Raw genomic sequence first — 19,738 nt, forward strand, 5'->3', positions numbered from 1 at the left:
AGTAATTACAAATATTTCCATAAACACATCTTAAATTATAGAAGAGCTATGTTTAGGGAGTAGAAACACATTAGATAGATCATCCGCTAAGTATGCTGCAGCCAGGTAATCAAAGTCAGTTTCACTGTCTGAGTTGCCCAGAGATGGGCCCAGCAGCAGATGTTAGGGTAAGCCGAGAACAGCCTGATGGCACGTGAGCCTTAGCTCTGTCCCCTCCTGCAGCAGATCCAGGTGCTTGGGGCCTTCTGGAGTTTCACTCTTGTGGCCTCAGGACCCTGCACTCCTTGCTTCACATACCTGGTAAGAAGAGATAGAGTTAGCTAGTCCTGCCAGACGCTCACCGTCCCCATGCTCAACCATGCTCACATGGACTCAGACCCGCATCAACAGCAAAGTTAATGGCAGGCTTCCCGTGCAGAGTATGTCTGGCTAACTGGAGTGACTAGGAGGCCAGCTGCAATTTGCATAAAGTAGACAGGCTTCTGGCCTGGGCCTAATACAAATTGTGCTGCAATTAGAAGAATCTCTGTCAAAACAGACCTAGGTCTTCTGAAGTACAACATGGAAGAGAAGGGGGCAATAATATCATCAAGCAAATACATAGTGACAGAGTGTTAAAACCCTGGCTATTTTAAGTAGACAGTTTAACTTTTTGATCTAAATTTTTAGATTTTTCCTTATTTGGCAGAGTAAAGACATAGAGTACTTCTTACAGAAAAATGGTCACTTTCACTAAATAATTAAGAAGCCATAACAAAAAATTCTGCAAGGCTTAGCAAGTCCCTCTGAGGAGAGACACTGAGGCCAGCAACCCTACAAGCTGGGGCTGAGTTTCCTGCCTCTTGCAATCTTGTCCTTTAGAAGAAGAGCCCACAGACAAGAGTGTGACAGTTCTTTCCTCTTAACCCTTGCCTCCCCACACACACTAATCCTGAACAGTGTTGCAATTTTGACCTGATCTCTTCAGTTTGGGGGGCCACACAAAATGGATAATCGACAGTGTAATCCTCAATTAGAAGCACATATCTGCACACCGAATCTGGGTCACTAGTGAGTTAGCATGGGGATCCCAGACCACTTCTCTTTGGCACCCACTCCTCACAAGTCTCACCAGGCCCTTGCATCATACCTGGGGAATTACCCTGAGGGGACAGATCCTTCAGGGCTTGCTGGAGGAATGTGTGTGTGACCAGTCAGCTCATTCCTTCTCTCAGAACCGGAACTCCATTCCCACAGCAAAGCTCTCTCCAATTTCTAAACAACATGCCATTGTCTGTTCCTGACCTGTTTGCACAGTTGGGAAAGCAATTCCAGCTACCGTCCTGTAAACTTACCCTCCAAACTGCTTTCTGAGCTACTGAGATCCTGTTTCTACACCTAGAGCAGCTTACGGTGTAACTTCCCACCCCCAGGCAAGCTGGGAAACATCACAGCACATTATCAAAGGTGTGGCTCAGTATCCCGAGTGATGTTTGACACACCAAGCATGTACTCACTTGCTAATGTTCTGTCAAGATCAGCAATGAAGTCTTCCAGCTCTTTTGTGTCACCTAATTTGGCTGCAAAACAGAAAAGAGTTCAGGTTCCCTCTCAGGCACAGCTGGTGGAGGACTTTTCCAGGGATTACAGTTTTCAGATTATGGAAAGCTGTCCTGTCGTCTCCAGGGACCTCACGGAGCATGCCCTGCTCCAGTCCTTAGTGCCTCCTCCACATCTGCGTCTGTCTCAGCAACTGACCTCCGTGTCTGTCCTGTAGTTCACTACCACCCTAAGCCACCATCGTCCCCACCTTCCTAACCTAGAAGATGAACCTTTTCAGTGTCTTAAAAGTCTGGCAGACAGTGAGGGGAGGAAGGGAAATCATTTGTTTGCACTGCGGCTGGAGGACAATACAATGGCCCTCCAATGTGAGGTGAGGGTAAAATTACTACTATTTCATGTCAACTGGTACAGGGAACATGACAGCCCATCTCAGAGTAGCACAGAGCTTTTGTGCAGACACTGTTGTCTCTGCAGCCAGAGGCATATGCTTTCCTTATGCAGTTACTTTCTTCTGTGTAGTTTGTCATTCATGCCTTCCTTGAAATGCATTGCTGAATATTTTTCTTTACTGGCTACAAATGGTTCATTGTTCTTTGATTTCAAGTCCACTTGCCACAGTGGCTTTTTTTTTTTTCCCTTCTGTAATTCCCAACTCTGGAAGATTAGGTAGCAGAGCTGGGCACCATTTAAGCCATTCTCTAGACTGTTCTATCCCTGGAGTTCACAGATCCATTACGGATTGGAAGCTGGACAATGGCCGAATCCCCTGTGGCTGCTAACATTTGTGTTGAGAAGAGAACTTAAAAATATCTCTTTCAAGAAAGGGAAGTTCTGTTTGACTGCCAGATGAAGACAAGTCAGGGGATCTCATATTTCTTTGAAAGTTGGTTCCATTTTTATTGCATTTTGCAACTATGTTCCACAAGTTCAATTTTCCTTAGAGGGGGGAACCTCCTTTTGTTCTTAAAAGGGCACCTCTCCAGTTTAACAGAATGGTCAGCTCTCTAGCTGGTGAGACTTGGCCAATTCCAAAAACTGAGACTCCATTCATGCCTCTTTTAACCCTTGTTAGTCTATTAATATCGAAGCAGAGACAGGGTGGAGCTGGTGCTGTGGATCATGTCCATTTTATATTTTAAAAGCATTCATTCATTCATTCATTCATTCATTCGGTATGTGTGTATGTATGCATGTATGAATATATGTGCCCATGTAGAGATAAGAGGATGTCTACCAAGTAGGTTCCAGAGATGATCAAACTCAGTTTGAAGCCATCACCCTTACCCACTAAGCCAACTCAATGGCCCCATGTTAGATCATTCTTGTCTCATGATGACAGCTACTAAGCTGGTCACCAACAAGCACTGGTGTAAACACCAAATGAAATTAAAAAGAAAAGCATCTTCTCATTGCTGCAAAGCCAAACTGCTGAGTTTTACATTATGAAACCCAGCTGGCCCAGGAAGACAAAGAGGAGCACTCCCTTCTGCCACAAGACAGAATCTCCATGTGGCCAAAACCCCAGGAAATATGCACGCTGTCTCCCAGAACTCTGTCTTATCTATGTGCTCTGTACACGGTGAAAGCCTGGTTGACGATGAACAGAAGGGTGGGAGGGGATAAGAGTCTGGTGGGTGAACTCACCTTTCCGAGGAGTGACAGTGGAGGTGAGCAGAGCTGGAGTGGAGTCGGTTGGAGAATTGAGTTTCTCATCACTGAAGCTGAAGCTGTCCCTGTACAGTGAGTCTGCACCTTCAAGGAAAGAAGCCGTATTTATTGGGAGGTGTTCTCACTAAACCATAAGGAAAGAGACCATATTCATTAGGTGTTCTCACTAAACCATAGGAAGGAGGCCATATTCATCAGGAGGTGTACTCGATAAACAGACACTTGCCAGTCTGTGTCCACAGTACCCAGCAGTTAACCTCTCAAGAACCAGATGTAGCAGCTGTTAGCGTAAAGAAAACAGGCCCATTTCCAATCTAGGAAATGATCTAAGGCAGGGAGGGGAGTGTGTGTATGTCTGTGTGATTGAGTGTGTGTCCTGTACATGTGATTGTGTATATCCAGTCAACCGCTAAAACAGTATGATGGGTTAGAAGGACCAGAAATCTGCTACACAGGAGTCTGCTGGCCAGCTATCAGTTAGGTCAGGGCTAACGGGATGAGGGTTTGAATATGGTGTGGCTTGGTTGGATAGTGTGCTTGTCCAGAAGACATGAAATCCTGTGTTCAATCCCAGCACCACATAAATTAGACATGGTGGTGAAAGACTAGGAGTTGGACATACTCCCTGGTAGGCAGACAGCTAGGCAGAGGGGCCATGGTTAGATAATAAAGGTGAACTTCCACAGCCTCCTGACTTGAGACAAAAAGAAAAAACAAACAAAAAAACCCTTCAGCTTAAAACAAGACCTTGTAGGCTTTTGTCTCCCACCAGCAGGCCCCCTGCAGATGGACTGGTTTAACAAGTTCAAGACCAGATCAAGGACTTGTTACAAAACTGTTGTGGGTCAATCAGCCATCCTGTCTTTCTTCAAACTGACCAACCCTAAATAGGGTAGGAAAACTGTGGTCTCAGAGGCAGGCGGATCTCTGTGAGTTGAGACCAGCCTGGTCTACAAGAGCTAGTTCCAGGACAGCCTCCAAAGCCACAGAGAAACCCTGTCTCGAAAAACAAAAAACAAAAAACAAAAAACAAAACACCACCAACAAATCACGTCCCCCAACAAGAGATTGGATTTTTTTTGGCCTCTGCTTGACAGAGGGTGTTTTTCTGCTTCATGTGTTTCCTCATCCCCAATAATCAGCATGTTTTCAACTGCTAATTCTTTAGGCTCCGGTTTGCAATGTTTGAGATTTCTCTGCTGCAGTCAAGATTTTTGCCCCGCCTTTTAATTCTTTAACTGGCAGAGAAAGCGAACCTCACCAAGACCCCAGCCCTGTATCACTGACACACCAGTCAGTGGCACACCAGTGATCCCAGCACTCTGGAGGTAGAAACAGGAGGATCAGAAAGAAACTCAGGGTCACCCTCAGCTACATACTGAGTAAATACTTGAGACTCTGTCTTCAAAAGGGAAAAAAGAGGCATGGGACAGGATGGGGTAGGCAGGCACTAAGAGCTAGCTGCTTTTCCAGAGGACATGGGTTCTATTCCCAGCACCCACCTAGCAATTTAAAACAATCTGCAACTATAATTCTAGGGATCTAATGCCCTTTTCTGGCCTCCTAGGGCACCAGGCACACAGTGGTGCACAGACATACATACAGGCAAAACACATACACATTAAAAAATAAATGTAAACACTCAAAATGCAGTATCATTTTTCATGAAAAGCATTCTCTTTCTTCTAAACATCTTTCAAACATAAGCACAATGTTAGGCCCTACTCTAATAATTTCCCTCATTGCTCACAAGTCTTGATCACACAGTTCCCCAAGATTCTGCACTCTTGTCTCTGACAAACTGAAGTCAAGAACAAAGATTGCATTTGTCCTTGGCTGTTCATCCGTTACGATCAAGGGACTTCACAGACCCTTCTATTCTTATGCCCCAAATGTCAAAGCAGCAGCAGGCAAAGTTCCAGCCAGGCTGGGTTGCACCAGGACCAGGAGCAACTCAGCTACTGCCTGTTTTAGGGTGCTTGAAAAAAACAATATTCTGGGCCTCAGTTTACCCATCAATAGGAAGGAAAAGTAAATTGGACAATCTTTCCAGTCTCTTCCAGTTCTGAGATTCTAAATCCTGTCAAAGAGGAGGAAGCCAGCCCTGCTCTGAGGAGGTAACAGAGGCTCAAAAGACAGAGGAGGTTAACGGAAGCAGGATGTGGCCCCGATGAGGTGGCCAGGGAGGAAGCCACTTTTCTGGTTAAGAAACGGAAAACAAAGCCACTCAGCCTGTGGCAGGAGCTCTCAGAAGGCTCTTCAGATTGAGCTGATGAAGGCCTGGCCAGGCCCTGCTCCCCCTGGAGGCTCCTGTCCTTCAGGCCATTTCTCTCTAGCTCAGGGAGAGGCAATACATCTTGCTTTAGTTCATTAACTCAAAATAAAATTGTCTAATTATTTTGTTAATGTGCTCAGGATAAAAGGAAATCAGGTTTCTGAAAGAAGTTTCTAGTCATATGAGAATTGGATGCCACACCTCCTCAGATTGTTTTGTCTGGCTCTATGTCCTCTGCCCTCTAACCAGAAGGATTCAGATGCCCTCCTGCCATCCTTTCTGTCCTATAGACTCACCTATTTTATTTCCCCAAACACGCCCAGCAGAAGCTCATTAACAATCCTCGAGATCTTTTCTTCCTTTGGAGAGTTCCAGCCCAGGTTACCTTAAAGGGCCACAGTCATTTCTCAGGTGATGATGAACCCATATACTGAGGTCCTCAAAACTGAACCTTAAACCCATACTCCCTATCCAAAAATGTAACCAACCCCTAGCTCTAGAATGTAGATCCTTGACATGTGTGGCCAACTATATTCTGGCAACACCAAGATCACAGTTGATGACTCCTGCTATGACTGCCCCAAGAAATCTTGAGATGAAGAAAATGGTCTGGCCCTAGCCCTCTTCCCATGTGTACTTGACAATGTGACACTTCATGGCTCTCCTATTATCTCTTAGAAAATTGGAACTCTGTAGAACTTGAGTTGGAAGCCCTTCTGCTAGTTTTTTTTTTTTTTCAGGTGTTTACACCTGTAGAAAGAACAGCAGTAGCTGTAGCAGTCCCCTGCACACAGGAAGGTACCTTCAGATCTGTTGCAGACCCCTGGGGGAACATCACTTTATCACTGGCAATAACTAGGGAGTCACCACAGATACAGAGGAGAAATGTATGAAGAAAAGACAGAATCATCTTGGGGTGAACCACCCAGGGACCCAGGGAAGCAGGCTCTGAGTCACAACATCCTTGTCTCTGAAAGAGATCCAAGAACATTGGATCAGAGTTCCAGTTCTGAGACTCACTAATCCAGAGCTTAAATGCTCTCTATCTCTCAGAACAGCTGGCACTTGAGAGCCACTTTCAACACCACACCTCATTCCACCCCACCCTGCATACACCACGGTCCTTCCCCTAGCTTTGAACTTCATCTCCATTCTGCTCCAACTCTTCAGAAATTTTATAGCCATAATATAATTATGCTTCGGGATTAGGGATGGGGGCACAGCAGCTTGGTTCACCTTCCAAGCAATTGGGACAACTACTATTGGCTGTTTACAGAAGCAATAGCTCAACATGGAAAGGGCCATTGCAAAAGAGAGTGACAGAAAAAAAAATCCAAAGAGGAGTACGGGAGATTTCAATCCAGATATCGTGGAGAGAGAGAGAGGCCATGAGGAAGAGGCCATAGTCTCAGGGGACCATTCTGGTTTGCCTTTGATCCTTCAAAATCTAGTCCATATGAAAACTCCCTTAACCCAAGCACTTTCCTCAAGGTCAGAAAATATAGGCAGAATCTGATTTTTACATGACAAACTCAGTTGTAAACCAGACTGTTTGGTCTGGAGTTGCCTCATTGCCAATGAACTCATACTGCTCTCCTAATGAGGGAGGGAGAGGGGATAAAACACAGCATCTATGTACACAGAGTCAGGTCAGCATAGCCTGCGTTCACTTCCCTTCCCCCTGTACCCCCCCACGCCCCCCACAATCTCACATCCTGTCAGCTCATTGTCATTCCATGGTTCTACTCTGTGTCTTCGAACACCTTAGGCCAACTCCTGGCTCTAGTGTGTTTGACCATCAACTATGAAGAAATAATGAACTCCCAGGATCTTTGACCAAGTTGCCCTATCTAGATCCACCTGTGGCAATAGTTCACACATGGCAATTAATGAGGGACAGAGAGAATAAAGGAAAGAGCAAACCCAAGTCCCAAGTCCCTGAAGCTATGCCGCTGAGGCGAAGGTGAGGAGCAGAGGCCACGTGAAAGGCAATAACCACCCAGGCACTCTGTGTGTGATGCCTGTGGCTTCATAATAATTTGATTTTCAAGTACCTAGCAAAATGGAGAACAGCAGGTACAGAAAGAAGGGCATTATCACTGAGAAAAAACAACCAAGATTCTAAGCCCTGGCTTCCTGCTGTTTTCAGATTGTAACTTTTTTTTTTTTTTAAGTTTCTCTGCAGAAGTGACCACAACACAGAGATACCTAAACTTTCAACTTCTTTACCCAATATTTTCCCCCATAGGCTTTTAGTAAGAGGCTGTCTGAAGGGAATTTCATGTTAGAGGTGTTGGCAGCTGACTAGGTAAGCACGGCTCAAACTCCTGGTCTGGTCACTCCCTTAGAAATGCAGTTCTTACAAAAGTAATACTCAGCTAGTCTGATAAAATGCCAGCAGTGTGGCTCTGGCTGATAGCACGTATACGTACTGCTATCCCACCCTGCTATCTGGTATTCTTATTAATTGTTGTGATCAAGGGACTCAGCAGTGATGACTTGGGGGACTTTCATAGATGGTAAAGGAAACATCTACTTCAGACTGCCTTAAAGCCCCACCTAACTAGTATCAAATCCCTACTACAAATGTCCTTCAAATTCCCAATCCATTTAATGCATTTAAGTGTCAGATCTGGGACTGAGGGTCCCAAGGGACCATCAAAAGAAATAAAAGCATATTACATACACAACCCCCTAGGTTTAGGTATGCCCATCAAACATAAGAAACTCCATAGCATTGTTTAAAAGAAAGGTGAATGTATGTATGTATGTATGTATGTATGTATGTATGTATGTATTTTTTTAATTTGGGGGGTTGGGAGAAAGGTAATTTAGGGTCAGAACTGACGTGTGCTATTCCAGAGAAAAGGAAAACCACAGACAGTGAGCCTTGCCCAGAATGCCTGTAAATATAGAACTATCCCACACATCTGCAGCAAGCAAACTATAGTAATTACCAAGAAAAAGAAAGTCCTGGGCCTGTGTCACTATCCCCATGGAGAATGGAAGGGATGAGGGATCTCTCTTCTACTCCAAATCTCAAGTCTGATAACTCCAGTGAAGCGTGGCACAATGGGAAAGAGTCTGGTTCTCAGTTTGATCATTGTGCCCCAGTTCCCCTCTCGAGTAGCTCTGATCCTCTAAGAACATTTGCCATGTATCGGAATATAAAAGCTGCCACTCACTCGGCTCCTAACATGGTACCAGACATCTGGAGGGCACCTACCTGGCCTCAGCTCTCACATCTTGACAAGATCAAGCTCCTGGCCCCTCAGCTCGATTAACCACTGGCTTGTTAACTGTCACTCTGGTTTCTAGAGTCCCTAAAGTCTTCTCTCTCCAGGCCAGACCAGAATACAAGCAAAAGTATTTGGAGGTTCTAAGTCTTGCTAGGCTTTAGAACCCCGTTCCTTATTCTCCGCAAATATCTACAATAACATCATATGCACAGCATGCATAGTAGACCTCTGATCTATTAAACAGCAGAAGACTTCCCCTCTCTAAAGATAAACATTTGTGAAACTTCAATATAATAAGAATCATACTGGCCAGGCGTTGGTGGCACATGCCTTTAATCCCAGCACTTGGGAGGCAGAGGCAGGTGGATCTCTGTGAGTTCGAGGCCAGCCTGGTCTCCAGAGCGAGTGCCAGGATAGGCTCCAAAGCTACACAGAGAAACCCTGTCTCGAAAAACCAAAATAAAATAAAATAACACCTCTGAAACGGTATTCCTCAACATTAAAAAAAAAAAAAAAAAGAATCATACTGGGTCCCATCTTTTAAGTCAATATAATAAACTGTTTATAAAGTCAACCAGTAGAAGCATACATTAGCATGCATGTTAATGAGTGAAATTTTTATTAAACCCACTTAAAGAGTCACACTATACTTTCAAATTAAAAAAAAAAAAAGAAAAAAATTACTGAAAAAGAGCTGGGTGTAATGGTGCACTCCTTTAATCCCAGAACTTGGGAGGCAGAAGCAAAAGAATCTCTGGGAGTCTGAAGCTAGCAAGGTGAGTTCTAGGACAGCCAGAGGTACACAGTAAGATCCTGTCTTAATAAAAAAAACAACCAAAGATGTTCAATTTCTATAGCACCTCAAAGAATAAAGCCTGAAAACCACTTTCCTAGCTCCCAACTGCCTTGCGCTTTTACTGAGACATTTAAAATTGTTCCTAATAAGACAAAATCCATTCTCACGTATTGCTGATGTGAATGTGTGTGTATGAGCATTTGAGCACAGGTACCCTTGGAGGCTAAAGGTGTCAGAACCCCCTGGAACTAGAGGAGTTCCTGGCAGTTGTGAGCTGTCCAATATGGATGCCAGGGGACCGAAGTCTGGTCCTCTTGAAAAGCAGCAATTTTTTTTTTATTTTTTATTTTTTTTTTTTTTGGTTTTTCGAGACAGGGTTTCTCTATGGTTTTGGAGGCTGTCCTGGAGCTCTTGTAGACCAGACTGGTCTCAACTCACAGTGATCACCTAGCCTCTGCCTCCGAGTGCTGGGATTAAAGGCGTGTGCCACCAACACCCAGCTGAAAAGCAGCAATTTTTAACCCCAGCACCATATCTCTAGTCCTGTAACCTAATTTTTGTTTGTTTGTTTGTTTGTTGAGAAAAAGTTTCTCTGTGTAGCTTTAGAGCTTGTCCTGGAACTCATTCTGTAGACTAGGTTGGCCTCAAACTCAACCTAATTTTTTAGGGGGGAAAAAAAAAGGTATTTTTCAAAAGTCAGGAATATTCATCACCTATGTCCACTGACCCTTGATCCTGAAAACCTTGAAAAGGACCTGCAATACCATGTATAAAGACACATGATCTGAGCACAATGGAGCATGAGGCTACTCCCAAGTTCTGGTTCATATTCTGTGACGACAGAGCAAGGCCATAGACAGCCAGCCTGTGGTCTGCTATTTTATCAAAGAAATTGATGAAGATCAAAGTACCTAACCTGTGGTAAGGATTATGTGTGATAACATTCAAAGAACAGCTAGAGATGACTGATAACAAGAGCAAACAAATTTTGATTATAGCAACCCTAGCGAGGGCTCGGTAAAAGTAAGCTAGCTGTTGCTGCCATTATTATAACCCTGGCGGGCCCTCTCTAGAGAGTTAAGTTTCAGTGGGCTGCATCTCACCCAGGTATTCTCCTCTTCCAAACAGACTAACAAATGTCTGTGCTCCATTCCTGGAGACAATTAAGACATATGTATTCTTTGTCCTTAAGAAAGCATTATTTAGATACATACAAATCCCAACAAGACTATTTCTGAGCAGTCACACGGGGAACAAACCAAGGTCTTAGGTCCTTCCCATTACTTCCCAAACACCACACTAAAAGCGTAAGGTTAACAACGAAAGCAGACAGTGAACTATGCACAGATATACCCTAAGGAAATTAACAAATTCTATCAACTGTCTCCCAAACTGCTAAGAAAGTGTCTCTAGTGCATTCTCTTTCTAAGACTCCTAAAAACACATCCTAGATCTGAAATCCCCCCTGGCAGAACTTGTGGGTGCTTCCGCCATAACTGCACGAGACTCTGGTGTAGCAAGGAGCTGTCCTTGGCCACAGTGCAGCAGTAACAGACCCAGCCTTGTGTTTTGTGAAGAAGAGCAATTATACATGATGAATAACTTGTCCGTCAACCCAGTGGTAGGAGATATGTTCAAGTTATGCCACAGGTATTGACTTCCAATGCAAGGCTTTGCTTGGAATGCTGGGAATAAGCAATCAGGTCAGTAGCATCAAAATGCAAAAGTTGTAAATGGACCAGAACAGCTCGCCCACCCTCTCCCATCCCCCTCCTAAGTCACACAGTGGTCTATGCAGGCCGCTATGGAAGATCAAACTAGAGCTCAGGTTTCTGCCTCAAACCCTGACCAGGATGTCAGCCAATGTCCCTTCCCAGGAGGACAGCTCAGGTGCAGGTCTCACATGGAATCTTCAAAAAGAAGAACTCTCTAGGTTTCAAAATAACATGCCTTTTCCTCCCAGGATCAGTGGGGTGATGTCTGCGCCTGCAGCCTATCTAGGGACTAAGCGCTTACAAATAAACAGAATTTAAAATTCACATTGAAAACCAGTGGGTAAGCCAGGGTTTGAAAACCAATTATGTAACAATAAAGTCTCCAAATTCACTGTTGGACACCTAAACAAATATCCAGAATCTTGCAGGTCATTTGAGTTATTGAAATACAACTCCAACTCCACGGGTTTGCTTTCTACTGGAAAAGGTTACCAGGGTAAACCTCTACTGGCAACCTGGAGGGAGGGCCTGCATCAAACAGTAACTGAACTAACTCAACAGTCCAGGGGGAGGATTGTTTCAAAATCCCCTGGAGTGGTGAAAGAGCCTGGGAGCTCAGAAGAAAGTGAATGAAGTTATTTCAAAAATTCCAAAAAAACGGCAGCTTATGAAATCATTTTGGTTTCACAAATGTTTCATTATTGTGTTTGCCCTGTCCCCAAGTCCTCAAACACCCATTCTGGAAAAGGAAAGGGGGGGTGCTGTTGGTTTAGGGTTGACCTAGAGTGCAAGAAACCCCCATGACTGCCTATACTGGACATGCTGGCACTCCTCTGTGATCCCAACATCCTGAAGTCCAAGGAAGGAAGGTCAGAAGTTCAAGATCATCCTGGGCTACACAGGTCTCCTCCGGAGGGTCTCAATAAATTTTTTTTTTTAAAAAAATGAAGAGCTGGGAGAAAAGCGGGTAAACTATTAGAAGACCTGGCTGGGGTCCCAGGAGTTCTTGTCGACTGCACAAACCCTCAGGCCTCATGGCAGACACCTGCCTGCATGGCAGGCAGACCCAAAGTCGTTCAAGAGTTCCCGTATGATTTCGGCCATGCCCCCCCACTCCCCCACCATCCCCTGAGTTTAACTCCTGAGTTTAAATCTCAGAAAGTCAACTCTCCGGGCTTCTCAGGGCCGGTGCAGGGCCTCGGGTCTGAGTTTCCTGGACACCGAGGCTCAGTTTACAGACAGCCCAGCTAACCTAGAGCCCTAGGAAGCCTGAGCCCTGGGGTCACAGACTTCAACAGTGCCTCACTTACTCTCCGAGTCGCTGAAGCCGCTGCTGTCACTGACGCTGGCGCTGCTGCGCCGCTTCATGCGTTCCAGGTGCTCCTCATAGTGGAAGTGGCGGGCATGGAAGGGCGATGCAAAATCGGCCAGCACAGCATCGAACTCGCACAGCACGTCCGTCAGGTCTGCAGCAGCCGCTGAGTCCATGGCCGGGGCTGGGGGCGGGCACAGAGCATTCAGTTGATGGGAGCGTGCGTGGGGGTGACTCTTCCCCAGCCCGTGGGGGATCTGGAGAGGCGGTCACCGGACTAGGATAGCTAACTGCACCCCCAGTGACAGCCGCCCTCCAAGGCGCCTGTCACCAGACACAGACGAGCAGCAGCCTCCGTGGGTGGAGCTGAAAGCCTGGAAGGCACCTAGCCCACCCCACGCGCTTTCCTACTTGTGCCCACGCTCACTCCCTGGAGCGAGTGGCGGCGGGAAGCCTGAGTCAGCGAGCACCCGTTACGTGTCAGGCTCAGATCTTGTCCCGCGTGGGAAAACAAACGGAACCGGCCCGGACCGTGCGACCAGGGGATGGGGTGCCGGGGTGACGGAGGACGGAAGGATGGGCAGTGGAAAGGGACCGTCGCGACCGGTGTTCTCTCGGCCCCACCTGCAGGCTCGGGCTCTCAGGGGCCCCGGGACTCGGGGTGTAGCTTAGATGGACAGAGTCCCTAGCTTCGATCCCGGGGCTCAGAGGTGGAGCGGGCACCCCCAACGCGGCACTCACCTGCGGCTGCGGCCGCAGCAGGGCTGCCCTGAGTTGAGGGCGGCTTCATGGAGAGGTTGCTCGCCGCACGCGTGGCAGAGATGCTGAGAGGTGCTGGCCCTGGTGGCTGCCGCCTTGCACTGCAGTCCGCTCCGCTCCGGTGGCCCTGCCTCGCTCCTTGCCGAGCGCTCGCTCCTCGCTTGCGCCTCCACCCCCAACTGCACCTTCTTATAGCCACCGGCAGGGGCGGGGCGGGCGGGGCGGGGAGGGACGGCGGCGGAGTCTGTTCCAGACGACTTAGGGGACGCCCCTGTCCTCCCCCATCCCCTACCCCGGCACCGCCCTCGCCACGCGCCCGCCGACTGGGAACCGCAGTGACGACTTGTGTCGCTGGAGCCCAGGTTACCGCCCCAAATATTTACCCGCCGCGTTCCCCGCCACCCTGACAACCCGACCCACGGAAGTGTCTTTGCTGGCCCCACAGTCCTCCAAGAGTTTATCCTGCTTCCCGCCGTCTGCCCGAGCCTCCTTGAGCCTCAGTTTCCTCATCTATGAAAAGGAACTGCAAATGTAGAGCCTCCTTGCTTGCTACAAAAATAAAGGAACCGAGGGCCTCGGGAGGTTGTACGAGGGCAGAGTCCCGCGTCCTTCCCCCCATTTCCTAAGGAATTTACAAGATTGTGTGTGCACAGAGTGGTCAGCCACGCGCCCTGGGCTGAGGTGAATGCAGACTTCAACTGAGGTGATCTCAGAACTCAGGGTCCTGAACTACAGGAAGAAAGCACCGCATGGATGGATGCATTCCATGCTGGGTCCCCATGAATGAGCCATTATCCAGGCTTCAAACGGCCCAATGCAATTCCTACCTTGTGTGGCAAATAGGGTGACCAATTGTTCTTTGCGACAGATAAGAAGGGGAGGCTGAGGCAAGAGAACGGAGATTGTGAGGACTGCAATGTGTGAACTACATGGCATAATCCTGTCTGTAAAGGGCTTACTGTGCAAGCAGAAAGGCTCGAGTTCAAGCTCCAAAACCCACATTACAATGAAAGGGCTGTGGAGGCTCATGCCTAGCAGGAGGATCTCTGTGAGTTCGAGGCCAGCCTGATCTACAAAATGAGTTCTAGGACAGCCAGAGCTATTACACACAGAGAAACCCTGTCTCGAAAAACCAAATGCTAATAATGATGATGATGGTGGTGGTGGTGGTGGCCACCCACTTGTAATACCAGTCCTGAGAGGTAGAGGCTGGAAGATCCCTGGGGCTCCCCAGATAAGCCCAACAGGAGAACTCCAGGCCAATGAAAAAACCTTATCTTAAAAATCAAGGTGGGCAGTGCCCAAGGGATCACATTTGAAGCTGACTTCTGACCTTAACAGGTACAAATACACCTGTGTGCATACCTGCATGTGTGTGTGTGGGTGTGTGTGTGCACACACACTAAATTAAATGTAAAGCAAGGAGCTGGTGGCAGCTGAGAATATGGCTAAGCGATAAAGTACTTGCCTAACATGGGTGAGCCCTGGGTTTGAGGGGTCATCCCCTGAACCACAAATAAATATTTTTCATAAATAAATATAAAACAATTAAAATAGAGTAAAATGAAAATTTTCAGTCCCTCGGTTACACCAGACACTTTCAAGTGATTGGTTGCCTTCATCACAGAATCTTTAGACAGTATTGTATGAGAATGTCTTCCCCTGGTAACTCCAATCCTCCTGGGTGTCAGGATGTGGCATACACTAGATCTCATCCCCACAGTCACCCTATGTGGTATAATCAACGCCACTGGTTTGTAGTGAGAAAACAGAGGTACAGACAGCTAAGTAGCTTAACTGCCCATCAGTGGATTAATAGAAGGCAGGCCAGTCTCCTTTTCAAGCCACTTTGAGGTTAGCCACACCCTGCCTCCCTAGGGTGGAGGAGAGTTAAGTAGCTAAAGGGAGGCACCAAACCCCAGAGCAGATAACCCAGGTCCCAGAAGCCACAGTCAAGGTACTTCCTTTCACCAGCTCTCCCCACACCCCTTTTCTCTCCCCAAAAGTATTCTTTTTTATTTGCCCATGACACCCACTGCTCATGCCCTGAGCTAACAATCTAGGAGCTGCATCCAAAGAGATGCCAATTACAAGTTCATTTGGTGCCTGGAGCACAGTTTATCTGTCTGTCATCCAGCTGGTGGGCAATAGGTTTGCTCCTAGGCCATCCCTGTACACATCTCAGTGCTTACATGGGATTTTGCCCTTGTGTTGATCTTGATTTCTCCCCTAGAACCAGGTAAAGGTTTAATCCTTAATCCCTAGAGCCTTCTGGCTGGGCTCCATATCCTATCGTAGGGCCTTTTATGGCCCCCAGCAACCTGACAGTGGTGACAAAGATAGTGAATGACCTCAGTGTTCAGGTGTGAACTTGTCCCTCAGGAGGGGATGTTTCCTTCACCTCCTCACACTGAGAGTTACCTAACTTCCAAGTTTCAGAAGGCCTTTCAGTCACTGGACACAATGGCCTCAGGGAAAAGACTTGATGTCACCTTTGATTTGTGAGAGGAAAATCAGGATTTCTTATGCAGTAAAGACACCTGTTCTTTATCTTAACCAGTCTCTCCCTTGTCTACTCTGCTGTCATATAACAAAATATCGTGTAATTTGTAAACCACAGAAATGTCTTTCTTGCTATTCTGAAGGGTAGGACACCAAAGACCAAGACCCCAGTGCTGTCTCCTGAGCATGACAAAAGGAACAAAGGGAACACTCTATCCCCACCTCAAGCCCCTTGATAGTCCCTAATTCCGTCTGGGAGGACTCTATTCTGGTGACAGCCAGCTCAGAAAGGCACTGATGTTTGACAGGATCAAATTTGCAGTTAGATTGCAATGTTCAGACTTCACCCCAAGGTCTGTCCCATCCAGACCACAACAGCCCCCTCACTGCACACCACTCATGACTCTTTTCTTGAAACTTGTCCAGAACGTCACCCTGGAGCTTCATCTTTCTGAAACTTAGAGGACTTTATTTTCATGGCTGAACTCCGCCTCTCCTACCTGTCTCCCCTGGATTCTTTCTTCTCATTCTTCACTTTCTCACTCCCTCCCTAGGAAGTATAACTATAATTCTCTCACTTTAATTTATTTTTACTTTTAGAACTGATTTTCCTGCCCTTAAATGTCTTCTATGTCTCCACAGACGCTCTATGGAAGAAACTTCTAGTTGTTTCTGTAAATAAATAGGTGGACTCATGCATTCCTGAAATAGTATCTCCCCAGTAGCCTGAGTTAAGACTGGCCGTGTGACTAAGTTTTAGACAGCAGCCAGAACTAGCCCATGTGGCCTTCTCGGTAGGTCTCCTTCACTTACTTCTCTCTCCCCTGGGATAGCAGGCAACCATGAAGCTGGGTTTTAGCCATGAGGTAGAGGTCACTTTCCCAGAACCGAATCAGAAACATTTTAAAAACTGTCTTGGGTGTCATGAAGTGGCTATGTCAACCGACCCTGGGTAAACAACATCTACAGGAGACAAATATAAACTAAAATATCAGGGGCTGGATATTTTGTCCACTGGTAGCTCAGTGGACAAGTGTGTGAAGTTCTGGGTTCAGTCCTCAGAACCACCAGCAATAAATGGGTAAACTGAAATGACTATCTAGTGTAAGCTCCTGTGTGGGCAAATGTGGGGAGGGGTATGCACCTCTGATGCATACAGGTGAACTTTACCCTTAATGCTTCCTGCATCAAATAAACACCATCCGAGGCTCCTTGATGCTAGTGCTGTAAATCTAAGAGACAGACTTTCCTTCTTCCTTAGGCTAGCTTGAGTCATGTTTTAGCATCTGTCCATCTGTCTGTAGCTAAGCTGTCTATAGAGCGATGACTTAGAACATCAGGAATGTATTCTCTTCAGAGCTCAGAAGACGGGAAACTTAGGATCACATGCTGGCTGGGCCCTCAGGGAGGGTCTGCTCCATGCTTATGCTTGGTTCCTGGGTGTGTGCAGGCCATCCTTATGTCTCATGCTTGTCGATGCATCACCTGATCTTCTGGTTGTCACATGATATCCCCTGTATGTCTGCTTTGGTCTTACTTTTATTTTAAGGGTAGCAACTGTTACCTTACATGGATTAGGCTTGCCCTGACTTTGGATGGATAACTTTACCCTAACTATATCTAATCTCTAAAAGACCCTATTTCCAAGTAGTCACATCCATAGGTACTTGAGCAAATCTGAAAGTATGACACAGTTTAACCCGTGCCAGAGACATAAGCCCCAAACTGACCTCCGTGAATGAAAACCATATTAAAGAAGATAAGGTGTCAAGACTTGATATAGAGCAATGATGGTGAAAACTATTTGAGATGTAGCTTTGTGGCAGAGTGCTTGCATAAGTCCCAGCATTGGTTCATTTTCTGTGACTGTAACAGACTACCTGGCTCTGGGTACCTTACAAGTAAAAGATAGGTATTCCACTCACAGTTTTAGAAGCTAGAAGTCCAACATTGGCCAGCTTCACAGTTTCCACCTGTGATGAGGGTCCTTGGCTCTATCATACCATGCAGATAGCATTGTGGTGGGAACATATTCAAAAGGGAGAGATCTCACGGAGAGACAAAAAGCCAATAAAATGATGGGTGGTTGTTTGTTTATTTTTTATATCAATTCATCTTGGGGACCAGAGTTACCAGAGAACTACACTAGCCCCTTCCTAGGACAGGGTTCCCCAGTGACCTAACTACATCCTACTAAATCTCACTTCTTAGAGATCACACCTGTTACGTTTGTTTCTGCTGTGAAACATTTATTTAATGATGCAAAGATGTGTTGCATTCTTTTTTTTAAAAGATTTTTAAAATTTATTTATTATGTATACAACATTCTGCTTCCATGTATATCTGCACACCAGAACAGGGCACCAGATCTTATAACAGATGGTTGTGAGTCACCATGTGGTTGCTGGGAATTGAACTCAGGACCTCTGGAAGAGCAGTTGGTGCTCTTAATTGTTGAGCCATCTCTCCAGCCCCAGTGTTGCATTCTTTTATGTTGCATTTGTTTAACTCTGTGAAACTGTGTTACTTTGCCTGTTTCAAATACCTGACTGGTCTAATAAAGAGCTGAACGACCAATTAGCTAGGCCGGGGGCGGGGGGGGGGGGGAGGGGGGAGATAGATGGGGCTGCCAGGCAGAGAGGATAAATAGAAAGAGAAAAAAGATCAAGGAACAAGAAGAGAACAGGGAGAGGAGGACACTAGGGGCCAGCCACAGAGTAAGAGTGAAAGTAAGATAGAGTAAGAAAAGGAGAAATCCCAGAGACAAACGGTAGATGGGATAATTTAAGTTAAGAAAAGCAGGCTAGCTGGGCGTTAGTGGCCCACGCCTTTAATCCCAGCACTCGGGAGGCAGAGGCAGGAGTATCTATGTGAGTTTGAGACTAGCCTGGTCTACAAGAGCTAGTTCCAGGATGATCTCCAAAGCCACAGAGAAACCCTGTCTCAAAAAAACAAAAAAAGAAAAGAAAAGCAGGCTAGAAATAAGTCAAGCTAAGCCTGAGTATTCATAAGAAAGAATAAATCTCCATGTGTGTTTATTTGGAGCTGGATGGTGGGCCCTCCAAAGGAGTGAAAGAATAAAAAACAAACAACACACACCACTTCCCAGCACCACCACACTAGGAACAAAGATCTCAATACATGAGTCTATGGGAAACAGCAAGCACACTGAAGCCATACAGGGCCCAGTCTGCTAACATGACTCTTTAGCAGCAGAGAACCTTTCCTGGCCATGCCCAAGGCAACATGTGGACGCAGAGAATAGGGATAAGGGATGAGTTGATGCTAGTTTTGAAAACTGAAGGAGCCATGATCCAAGAAATGTTGGGGGAAGGAGTGTCTCTAGTTAGAAAATACAAGGAGACAGATTCCCTGTTAGGGACCTTGTCAATACATTGACTTCAGCCCAGCAAAACCTTTGACGGATTTCTTTAATGTCCTTGTTTTGTTTCATAGTGCAGTAGTTTAGGCTGGCTGGGACTCACAGGCTTCTTCCTTCCACCTCCTGAGTGCTAAGATTTCAGGAGTCTATCACCATACCTACCTCTGTGCTGGACTTCTAACACACAAGCTGTAATACATGTATTTGCGTAGTCACTTGTTACAACAGTAGCTAGAATGCTGACAGTACTATATCACAAATCTAAATTCAAATACAGACAATAATAATCCATGGAAATCAGAGTCAGATCTACGGGGCTAGCACATCACAATGTAAAGGGGACCAAGAGAACCTCCAGAAAATGTTGTGTCTCCATTTGGTGTTTAATGCTTGGGTTATACAAAACACCCATTGGACGAAGAATCAGAATGTACTTGGCTGGATGTAAAATACACACAATGACATTTTGAAAGCAGGGGCAACTGTGCAGTTACTTTCCCCTCACCATGAGCATCTTCAGCTCCTGAGCACCACTCTGCTTCCCTTCC

At 46.2% G+C, this 19,738-nt stretch overlaps 1 protein-coding gene across 1 annotated transcript; it reads right to left on the reverse strand.

Annotated features, from left to right (window-relative positions):
* Positions 1-289: 289 nt before the first annotated feature.
* On the reverse strand, positions 290-12,723 carry Rgcc (regulator of cell cycle). Its single transcript, XM_035453116.1, has 4 exons — positions 12,546-12,723; positions 3,187-3,294; positions 1,497-1,559; positions 290-297 (listed from the first exon to the last, which is right to left on the reverse strand). Exons 1-4 carry the CDS (start codon positions 12,721-12,723, stop codon positions 290-292), a joined length of 357 nt encoding a protein of 118 aa, XP_035309007.1.
* Between the last annotated feature and the right edge of the window lie 7,015 nt (positions 12,724-19,738).

Source organism: Cricetulus griseus, assembly GCF_003668045.3.
Source record: "Cricetulus griseus strain 17A/GY chromosome 1 unlocalized genomic scaffold, alternate assembly CriGri-PICRH-1.0 chr1_1, whole genome shotgun sequence".
Lineage (NCBI taxonomy): Eukaryota > Metazoa > Chordata > Mammalia > Rodentia > Cricetidae > Cricetulus > Cricetulus griseus.